Source organism: Lotus japonicus, chromosome 2 (genome assembly GCF_012489685.1).
Source record: "Lotus japonicus ecotype B-129 chromosome 2, LjGifu_v1.2".
In the NCBI taxonomy this organism is placed as follows: domain Eukaryota; kingdom Viridiplantae; phylum Streptophyta; class Magnoliopsida; order Fabales; family Fabaceae; genus Lotus; species Lotus japonicus.
Genome location: NC_080042.1, coordinates 67,645,123 through 67,655,723, shown reverse-complemented (window position 1 = coordinate 67,655,723; position 10,601 = coordinate 67,645,123). Strand labels below are relative to the sequence as shown.

Sequence of the window (10,601 nt, the reverse complement as noted above, 5' to 3'; positions counted from 1 at the left end):
TTCTTAGCATCTTAAATATTTTATAATTTAAAATATTAATCGATGTATCAAATATAATAAACAAATTCCACGTGCAATGCGCGGGTAAAAAACACTAGTTTTAGGATAATTGTTTAATTTTGAGCTGTGGTAGCAAATTTTATGTTTAACTAAATATTAAAGTTAAATTTATTTAACTTGACAATAATTGATATTTAAATAATTAAAGTTATATTTATACAAAAATTCGGAATCAGAATTAGAAGAAAAATAGTAAAGGGATTTAAATATTAATTTTTAAAACTGATTGAAATTTTAGATTTGTAAGGCATTTAATATTTGAATTCGGACAATATCACTCGTTTAGATAGTCTTGTATAGTTTAAATTAGTAAATTATACACCGTTTATAATAAAGTTAGAATGAGAAAGAGCGTAGCATTTGCTTAATATTTGGCATATGGTAAAATTAGAACACAAAAAGGTGAAAAAAGGTTCTCCCTTCGTTCCAAAATGTAGGTTGTTTTAGGTTGTGCACATTGTTTAAGAGCTCATTAATTGATAATTTTTTTGATTAAAATACCCCTATTTAAAGTTGTGTTATATTAAGGAGAGAGAAATGTTATTATTGATTAAGTGGATAGTGAGAGTTGTGATAGGTGAAAATTGAAGGTGGTAATTAAGAGATATAATATTAAATGAGGATATATAAGGAAGAAAGAGAGAAAAAGTGCATTGGTTTTGCAAAACAACTTATATTTTGAAATATGATATAAATTCTAAAACAACTTACATTTTAGAACGGAGGGAGTACATTTTTAATGTCGTTGTGTTATTAATAAGGGAATGAATTCTCTTAAGTCACGTAATGACCACCAAACAGAGATCAGCTAACATGCACTAATTTAAATATGTCTTAAGTTCAGGTCGCTTTGAATAGAACTTGGTTAAATACTTGATAGGGAGTGCTTTCCCACCCATAGTGGTTATACCCGACTTGCCCATGATTGTCTCGGGTACTTATAGATTAAACTTTAAACCTTGTGATGTAAAATTTATATCTCCCTTTATATGTATATTAAGGGAGTGTTTGAGTTCACGTCCCCTCTATAGTTGATTCTAGGTTTACGTGTGTCTGCTGCTCAAGATGCTCACACAAGCGAACAATAAGGGTCCGTTTGCATACGCGTTGCAGGAGTCCATAGCATAGGGTCTGTTTGCGTACGTGTTGCAGGAGTCCATAGCATGTTCTTTCCATCGCTCCACATTGAAGATTCTCCCCATACTCACATCCAACGCCTTGCCGACGCAGAAACAAAAAGGCACTAACTCTCAAGGGCCCATAAAGTTTTTATAAACCAATTATGCCCACATATCGCATAGAAGTCTTTGAAGTTTGCTGTTCTGGCAAACAATTCACATTTCCAGCAATGTGCTATATGAGGATCCAATCTGTATGGAGAGGTATGTTTCAGTTGATAATGACATCCATATAAATGCCAATTTTCTGTCATATGAATCCTTTAGAGTTGAAAAGGGAAACCCTGCAAAATAAGAAGTGTAACCTGATAACTGAGCTGATCATTTGCAATTAATTTTACCACAGCAACATCAAATCAATAACAGCTTCTCCAAACCTTCAACTACATTGCAATACAATCAGATTGAACTCATTCATCCCAAGAATGACAGACAAAGCAAATTAATCAAGCTGACCATCAAATTCGAGCTACCTACAAAAGTCAAAATTCAGGCATCACGATCGAATTGAAAAATTTAAAAGGAATGATAAGGAAATCTAAAGCAATAAATCTCTCATTATTCCACTGTACATAATTTTACAGAATTCAGAATTTGACATTGGCAGGAGAATGAATACTTTTCTTGAATAACAAGATTTAGACCAAAACAGAACACAGATCTCAATAATAAGTGAGCTCATAGCCAAGCATATCACACTAAGCAATCGTAAGTGTTAGATCGATGCCACTAAAAACCAACTTAAATTGTTCTGCTAAAAATAAGCAAGCAACAAAAAGGCAAAAAACTGAAATCAAATGTACCTTAACAGAGGCAATTGAAAATACACCTGCAATGCATAATATCAATCGATTTAAACCGAAACTTTCACCACTTGTCATATGGCACGAATCATCAAGGAACAAAACGGTCAAATTAGGCTACGATCACACAATAATTTTACATAAGAACATAGATACACAAGATTGCTGTGTTCCATGTTTGAAATCTAACCACAGCAAAGCAGCCAAGCCTGGGTAGTTTGTATTTTGTACCAAACAATAGTTTGCAGTCACCTTAGGAAAAAAGCAAGACAAGCTCGCCTCAAGATGAGATATGAAATTTATAAACCTTGCAGCTCATTTGCAGTCTCCGTGGATAGACCACTCAAACATTCTTCACCATCTACATAGGAAAGAGATGCAAGCAATACGCCACGAATTTGCAGCTTCACGTATGTGTACAGAGTATCTTCTTGATCAGACCACAGCTGGAAAAACATAATAATACAAAATTGTCAATGATAGAAGTGGGGCATTTAGACAATAATGCTCACTGCATCACAGGCATTATAAACCAGAAAATTACCATACCGGGCATTCATTTGGCAGAAGATCTGCGATGCAGAGATGAAATCCAGCTACTTGAAGGGCCCATTTTACTACTGCCTTGCCCAGGTCCAGGGTTCACAGCTTCAGACGACAGGGCAGGCTTCAAGGAGTTCCTTTTTGAGGTACCAGCAAGAGAGTACGAGGTAGAGGGGATATTTGCTCCACTGAAAATCTAAAAAAAATTAATAATGCTCGTTAAACACTAGTTTATTTCATAAATTTTAAACATAATAGTGTGCAACCAAAGTATTGTGATTCAGTGTTGCATCAAAGGTATAGCAAGAAATCAAAAGTTTTTACTCTTAAGATGGCTTACATTCTTGTCAAGATGATTTTCAGAACCCAAAGTTTTACCGACTTGTGATTTAAATTGAGTTTTAACACCAGACCCAGTAGCATTGCCTGATTCAATGCGCTCTGCTGAGACATCCCCTGAATAAACATTAATTCTGGACAATCAGTAAAAATGAACAAGACATTTGTGTATGCAATGCAAATAAAAAATGATACAACTAATTTGAGAAGTACCAACCTTGATAGTTGCCAACATTCATGGGCACTGCACGATTGTTGCTTGCTCTAGGAACCGGCTGCAATATGACAAAATTAGTACTTTCAGAAGCATGAGAAGACTCTAACTCCCACTTATCTATCTACCTATCTAATATACTTACAGTTACACGAGGCTGGACTCTATTCTGTTGTGCCTGCTGATACTTTAAAATAGACCAATCAAATGCATAATCAAATTCATAACCTGTCATATACCGACAAGGAGAGAATGGAGAGTCAAGTTACATATAGTAAAGATATGAAAAAATGACAAACATTGTTAACTTCACCACAACTGAATATAAAATTTTGCATAACGAAAGAACATCTATGTCAATAAAAATCAAAGGTCCATTTAATACCATATCTTTCTTCATGATTTGAACTGAGCATGGCTAGTGTTTTTTAGCACACACAACTAAACAATATGTATGTAGAATATAATTATATAAAGATTGCAGAAAGAACAAAATAGTTACCTTCCCGAGAAAATAACTCCCGAAATAAGCGATTTAAGAATGCATAATCAGGTCGCTGATCAAAGGTCAGAGAGTGACAGTAGTGGAAGTATGAAGCAAACTCTACAGGATAAGATTTGCACAATACCTATGGAAAACAACAAACAAATAAGACTCATGATCAAAACCCTTCAAGACAGATAATTGTCCAAACACTTACCTCAATAGGAGTTGCTAGTTTCTTCTGACATATTTGATCATACTTTTGCTTCTTTGTTGCGGCCTTTAGGTTTTGCCAAGGAAGGCTAAATGCAAGTAGTCATGTAAAAGCTAGAACATCTCATTATATTGCTTTCAATAGATGATACAATAAATGCTAATGGAAGAAGAATAGAAGCAAGATAACCATGTCCTACCTTCCTCTGAGGAAATACAGAAGCACATATCCTAGTGATACCAAATCATCCCGTCGGCTTTGCTCTATAAATAAAATAGAAAATAACATAAAGAAAAGGCTAAAGAAAATAATTGCATTTTATTTGGAATGAAAGGCTTAACTAATTTTTAACGTACCAATTCCAAGATGAGTATTGCAACTTGCATAACGTGCAGTCCCTGTTAAGCTTTTGTTCTCCCTGAGTGGAACAGTTGATTAGTTACTAATTTGGGGAATATCCAGGGCATGAGAAAAGAAGAGAAAAAGGAAAGAAATCTTCTCAAAAAACAAGTTTAATTAACTGATGATGAATTGGTTGGGATATGAAAATAAATTCAAAATCAGAAGCGAGAAATATCAAACAAATACATCAAACCCAGAAAGAAAAGGGGTGGAGAGAGAGAGAGAGAGAGAGAGAGAGAGAGAGAATGAATAAGTCAATGGAATGCTACAGTAGAAAGTTAGATACCTGTAAGGGATGTGGCAATTGGTTCTGGAGTCCCGATATCGTTTTGCAAGCCCAAAATCAATTACATAAACCTGACATTTCCAACCCAAATATACATGTACAACACTGTAAGTTGTGCCAACAAAAAGTTGAAAGAATGACAGGATCAGTCAAATCAAAATCAAGGGAAACTTCAACAGGATGGTCACCTGGTTTGCCTTCCGACCAAGTCCCATGAGGAAGTTATCAGGTTTTATGTCCCTATGTAGGAATCCTTTAGAATGCACATATTCTATTCTGGTTATCTACATGAAAAATAAATAAATAAGAGCTAATGTCAAATGTCAACTTAAACACACAAAAAGATTTATAACACGGTGACAACAAATTTTCTGCAGGACCAAATAACAGAGTAAGGCTAAGATAGGTGAATTTAAAGAGTATTTTCCCCTTCCGTTCAGCTGAATCCATGAAGATTACCATTTGATCAGCCAACATCAATACAGTTTTGAGAGAAAACTTTCTTCCACAGTACACAAAAAGATCCTCAAGACTAGGCCCCAGCAAATCCATAACAAGCACGTTGTCCTCTCCCTCTACACCACACCACTTTATACTTGGGATGCCACCTACATAAAAAAATCCAAAATCTTCAACTCACCAATATCCTAATAGCCTTCACCTCCAAACTGATACACCAATTCACTCGCTGACTGACATGCACATACACATAATAATTGTAATAATAATAATTGCTTAAAGTTAATATAAAAAAGAAAATGCATACTTCCTCCTTGGAGAATATTGTATAGCTTGGCCTCATAAAGCAACTGTGCATGTTTTGTGTCTTTCTTCTCCTGCAACACAAAATGGTATCAATCAAGTGAAAATTTGGTACCAATCAAATGAAAGCACACTCGCTCAAAGTGCTTCCTTATTAAAGAGAATCCCACAACGTGGATTAGTCTTCGTAAACTAAGCAATGTTTATGATGAATCATTACACTACAATTTCAGTAATTACCCTGCTTTTCTAGCAGAGTCCATTTTACCGTCAAAGATCTAACCTAACAGAATTAGTTTCTTTACACTAATAGCTTGCTGCCCGTACACAATTACACAAAACAATCAACATTACCAAAATACACCATATCGCTAATTAGCAACCGCATAAAACCAAACCATTTCAAATATCCTTGTCCTCAGGATTGGCAATTGTGTAGTTGGCCTCAAGGCTGGTATCAAAGTTTGGAAACTGGTTTTGAAATATTGAAGCTCCACCCATGTAGCAACTGAAGGGTCAGTGTAGCTCCAATGAATTATTACTTCTATCATGTGCTTCCTACATTAGCAACTAGAACCATGGGTATAATATCTGATAATGGGCACGCATGGTAAGTGGAACAGGATGGCTACCGTAATGTTGTTTCAGCACGGAAACATGAAACACATCATGGATTTTAGAGCCTTTAGGAAGTTGCAGTTGATTGCCATAGAAGTACCAATCTCAGCCCTCACCCTATAAAGGCCATAATACTTGGTTAAGACCCTATGAAAAGCACCATTACGCAACGAAGGCTGTCTATATGACTACATCTTCAAATTAGCCCAATCTCCCATTTCAAACTGCCTTTCCATTCTCTTATTATCAGCATAAAACTTCGCGTGGGACTGCGGTGTAGAAGATTATGCCGGAGTGGCTGTGCATATGCTCACTTGCATACAAGGCGCAGTCAATAGCATCTACTAATGAATCTCTGGCCACATAAGGATTTTGTCTAATGAAGTGGGCCGCCAAAAAGAGCTTCAAATGGAGCCATGTTTATAGCCGAGTGATAATCGGTATTATACCAATATTCAGCCAAGAGATGCTAATATTCAGCTCATTTTGCCACCCCATACACAATACATCAAACAATCAACATTACAAGAACACACAGCATCACTAAATAGCAGCTGCATAACATGCAGCCGATTGCGAAAATCTCCAAACAATCAACTAAAAAAGTTAGAGTGCTTGAGAATCTGAATTGGCAACAATCAATAAAGATAAGAAAATGAAACTAAAACTCAAAACTGAGCTAAACAATTCAAAAAAAAAATTATATAGGAAGGGGAAGAAACATACGATCTTGATAGCTACGCTCTCGAAGGTATCAATATGAGTAGCTGCAAAAATCAAATTGAATTGCAATAAGAACACACTTCCAAATTAAAGAGTTGAAGAAAAATGGAGAAATAGAGAGAGAAAAAGAGACCGAGGTAGATTTGACCGAAGGATCCACTTCCAATCTTGCGACCCATCTTGTACTTGGTGCCGATGATGCGTTCCATGTCTGTACTGAGTCCAACTCCAATCGGGGTAGGTTGTGGTAGCGCCACCGGGAAACTTCAGTTGAGTTCAATCGAAAGAGAGAGAACGTTGAAATACAAGTCTTTTCTTTCTTTCTTTCTTTCACTCACAGTTGAGTTGATCAACCCAACCACCTAATTTCGATGAAATTAATGAATTATTTGTTATTCGGATCAAATAAGGATGTTTTTTTATTTATTTATCATTTTTTAAGTTAAATTTGATGAAATTAAATTTGAATAAAGGGTCGGCTTGAAAAATCACTTTTTTTTAATTAAAAAATCTTAATTTTAGAATTTTAAGATGTTTTGTTTTCTCCGTAAAAAAATGATTTGTTTTAACTTTTTAAAAAGTATTATTTTAAATAAAACTGTGGTGTCTGGTCCACTTGTGGTTTGCTCAAAGCTCAATGTGGAGTTTTATCCTCAGTTTTAAACCATCTCCTTCATTTGGGTCTTTCTTTGGCCCAACAGTGGTATCAGAGCCGATAATTGTTTGATCATGAGCCTGAGCCTCTGAGACTCAGGAGCACAAGCCCAGAATGACGACCTTTGAGGTTCTGGATGAGTACAAGCCCAACTTTCGTTTGAGATGGACTCACACTTAAGCGGGAGATTGTTGGGAATTTAAATTTGAGTAAGTCTCACATTGGAAGATAAAGATAAGTTTTAGTAATTTATAAGTGTGAGGACTCATACACCAATTGCCTTAAGGTTTTTGGTGAAAGATGTGGTGTCTGGTCCAATTATGGTTTGCTCTTTAGCCCAACGTGGAGTTTTATCCCCCAATTTTAAACCATCTCCTTTGTTTGGCCATTTATCTAGCCCAATAGAACCGACAGTATGAATGAAAATTATCCAGAAAATTGAGCAATATTGCACTCCATTTCAATTTGTTATTTTATTTTCTTTGCTTTTATGCTTAGTTCTTGTGGTTCTTGCTTGATGAGAGAATTTCTTCCTATCACATTCACTTAGCTTTGGACATCATCATAGCAATACTAAACATATATTCGTAAAATCAATAAGGACAGCAATAAAATTGTCATCTAAACTAGGTCCATGATCCATAAATTTCACTTTGATACTTTATATGCCTAAGAATGCAGGGCAGGGAATGAAGATGAAACTGAATTGCAATACACAAACCATATATGTTATTCATTTTTTTGGCGAATAAGAATGAAATCACAAAGATTGAAACACAAACAAATGGGACAAAATCAATAAACAAAAAGAAGGATAAAAAAAAACACTTTTCAGCTGCTTCTCATTTTCATGTTTAATCAGAATTGTGCCTTGAAACATTCTGGAGGCATCTGTCCATTGAATCTTTTGATATCCTTGCAGTAATCATAGATCATGTAATTGCTCCTGACCCAATTCATCTGCCCCAACTTTGCATAACTCAGTTGCTTGTAAGTGGGAGAAGTCCACCAATTTGCAGGGACATTGGAGGCACACTGGCTAATGCTCACTGCTCCATTCCAAGGACAAGCCCTTGGTCTGAAATGATTCATTCTGGCTACGAATGGCGCGCCACTCCAGTTGGCCTTATCAAGCCCACCTCGAGTGGCCCAGTCATCCGCGTTCCATAGACTCGTATAAACCCTCATTCCTTGCTTGTTTGGGTAAGCAATTCCCTCATTTTCGTAGTTGCGGAACACCCTGATTGGAATGCTATCAACATACCACCTGAGACAACAAATGAAATAGGCCATGAATACAATAACAAGTTATAACTAATTAATGAAAATGATTTCTAGACATTCGTATAGTGCAGACATCCAACAGACACCTGGAATGAGAATTCTCTTACTTTATCTCTACAGGGTGTCTGTTGAATGTCTGCACTATTTGTATGTCTGAGTATCATTATTGATTAATTAACTTTGTGTTGACAAAGTTGGTTAACTTACACAACTTCAGTGGGATTCCAGTGAATGGTGTAATTGTGGAAATCAGCAGTTGGGTCAAACCAGAGGTAAAATTGTTGCTCCCTGCTTCCATTTCCTTGTGTGTAAATGTTTGTGTGGACAATGTATGGTTGTCCTGAAATGTTGCCTAAGAACTCAAAATCTATCTCATCATGCTGGCTTCCTGTAGATGATAGCTGAACAAAGTTTTGTACAATGAAATATTAATTAGCACTTTACCTTCTGTAAATTAAATTAAATTAATATTTGCACTTCTTTTAGTGATAGTTCTCTAGTGAACTTACATAATAGGCTGTAACAATTCCTGCAGAGTTGCCAGGCACCAACTTGATTCGGTTTTCAATGGTTCCAAATAAGAATGCTTTCTTTGTTTGAGCTGCGGATCCTGCAATATAGAATGCAATACCAGATATTTCATTGAGTTAATTAAGCTGATCAAGAACAGAGAGTTCATCTAGTTATTTATGTTACTAAAGTTAACAGCTTGTTCAGATTTGCTATACAAATTTGTGTATAACTGCTATATGAAAAAGTAATAGTCAATTTAGCCTCTTTTTTTTTAATATTTAGAAATTTTTTTTGTTTAAACATTTTTTTTAACAAATGCTTGAAAAGATTTTATTTTCTAGAGTGTTCAATTAGCCTTTTGAAAAATTAGAATTACAAAATTTTGGAATTTTTTATAAGTAAAACCAGATGAAAATAAGTTTTATTCGCACAATAACAAATCTCATTTCTTTTTCTAAATTTAAATAACAAATCTCTATACTTGAATGTAAGTATTTTTTGTTTACCTCATTATATCCTAAAATGGCGAGAAACCGAGAGATTAAGAAGATAGAAGTGAATTGAATCAACTGGTTTTCATTGTACTTGTGTAATAGGATGAAAAAACTATTTATAGTAGTTCTAAATGCTAACAGAAAACTAATCAATGCTAACTATATATAGTTAATTAACTACATCTAAGTTACAGTTACTAACTATAGCAATCCTACTAACTGACAAGTAGCTATTAACAGAATTAGGAAATTCAAGCTATAAGCTTCACATATATCCTTCATCATCACTACTAATATTCAATTGCAAAACATTGAACAATATGCAACATGCTTGCAACTATATATGATCCCTTTCTTGAATATAGATGCAAATTTATTCTATTGCAATTAAGAGACAGATATATTATAATCTTTTGAAACAATGTAAATTGAATGCAACCTGAGGTTTGATCCAACACAAGCTGGAGATCGTCACCCTGCATTATTGCGTGTTGAGCACCCCAGGTGATGTACATGCTTTTCGAAAAGTCGGCATTCACAAAGATTGTGGAGGATGCAATGGCAAATAAGAACAATGCTACCAACATTTTGTCAGAATTTGCCATGTTAACACACATGAATAGCTTCTCAGTTCTATCTGTGTTTGATTTTGTTCTATGGAGTTGAAAACTGGGATGCTCTATGTTGTGGTTTGTGATGTCTTTATATAGCACCAATTAACGTGGCGACACTCAAGAGACGAAATATGTTTATAATTTTATATGGTTTCCGAGTACATTGACCTCTTCATAAGATTTGTCTTTGACATTCTGAAATTATTCTTTAGAAGTGAGAGCCATGAGTTAATGCCAGCTATGGTAAATGAGCTTGGCTCCTGATACTTGAAATTTTTGTTTTTACTAAATCATTTTCCACAATTTCAACCGGGTGCGAAGACAGTTAGGCCCGTTTGGTGGTCAGGATAGGATATGATAGGATATGATATGTGAACATGATATCAACATGATAGGATAAGAGTAGGATAGACTC

At 35.2% G+C, this 10,601-nt stretch overlaps 2 protein-coding genes across 6 annotated transcripts; both read right to left on the bottom strand.

Moving 5' to 3' along the window:
- Nucleotides 1-717: 717 nt before the first annotated feature.
- On the bottom strand, nt 718-6,981 carry LOC130739000 (casein kinase 1-like protein 3). 5 transcript variants are annotated; one of them, XR_009019737.1, is made up of 18 exons: nt 6,760-6,981; nt 6,630-6,670; nt 5,290-5,359; nt 4,983-5,131; nt 4,712-4,807; nt 4,524-4,594; nt 4,192-4,253; nt 4,035-4,098; nt 3,839-3,923; nt 3,640-3,766; nt 3,283-3,365; nt 3,141-3,198; nt 2,925-3,040; nt 2,591-2,780; nt 2,349-2,487; nt 2,042-2,067; nt 1,544-1,711; nt 718-1,430 (listed from the first exon to the last, which is right to left on the bottom strand). XR_009019737.1 is itself a non-coding variant. In XM_057591197.1 (15 exons), the coding sequence occupies exons 1-14, from the start codon at nt 6,833-6,835 to the stop codon at nt 2,598-2,600; spliced, it is 1,281 nt and encodes a 426-aa protein (XP_057447180.1). In that variant the 5' UTR covers nt 6,836-6,981; the 3' UTR covers nt 2,027-2,487; nt 2,591-2,597. The 5 variants fall into 5 exon arrangements, 1 of the variants encoding a protein (XP_057447180.1); XR_009019735.1 differs by having other exon boundaries at nt 718-1,522; nt 1,616-1,711; XR_009019736.1 differs by lacking the exon at nt 2,042-2,067.
- Nucleotides 6,982-7,987: 1,006 nt separating this feature from the next.
- On the bottom strand, nt 7,988-10,254 carry LOC130738998 (probable xyloglucan endotransglucosylase/hydrolase protein 26). The gene is made up of 4 exons (XM_057591196.1): nt 10,012-10,254; nt 9,075-9,175; nt 8,773-8,966; nt 7,988-8,548 (listed from the first exon to the last, which is right to left on the bottom strand). Exons 1-4 carry the CDS (start codon nt 10,187-10,189, stop codon nt 8,140-8,142), a joined length of 882 nt encoding a protein of 293 aa, XP_057447179.1. The 5' UTR covers nt 10,190-10,254; the 3' UTR covers nt 7,988-8,139.
- Nucleotides 10,255-10,601: the final 347 nt, after the last annotated feature.

What these genes read in the sequence shown, in the direction of transcription:
- LOC130739000 (XM_057591197.1), bottom strand. Translation starts at nt 6,835, where the DNA reads ATGGAACGCATCATCGGCACCAAGTACAAGATGGGTCGCAAGATTGGA. An exon ending in CAATATTCTCCAAGGAGGAA is followed by an intron (nt 5,132 to 5,289) that starts GTATGCATTTTC and finishes TTTTTTATGTAG; the next exon opens with GTGGCATCCCAAGTATAAAG. An exon ending in CTGTATTTCCTCAGAGGAAG is followed by an intron (nt 3,924 to 4,034) that starts GTAGGACATGGT and finishes ACTTGCATTTAG; the next exon opens with CCTTCCTTGGCAAAACCTAA.
- LOC130738998 (XM_057591196.1), bottom strand. Translation starts at nt 10,189, where the DNA reads ATGTGTGTTAACATGGCAAATTCTGACAAAATGTTGGTAGCATTGTTC. An exon ending in TGTGTTGGATCAAACCTCAG is followed by an intron (nt 9,176 to 10,011) that starts GTTGCATTCAAT and finishes TCTATATTGCAG; the next exon opens with GATCCGCAGCTCAAACAAAG. An exon ending in TGGAATCCCACTGAAGTTGT is followed by an intron (nt 8,549 to 8,772) that starts GTAAGTTAACCA and finishes TTGTTGTCTCAG; the next exon opens with GTGGTATGTTGATAGCATTC.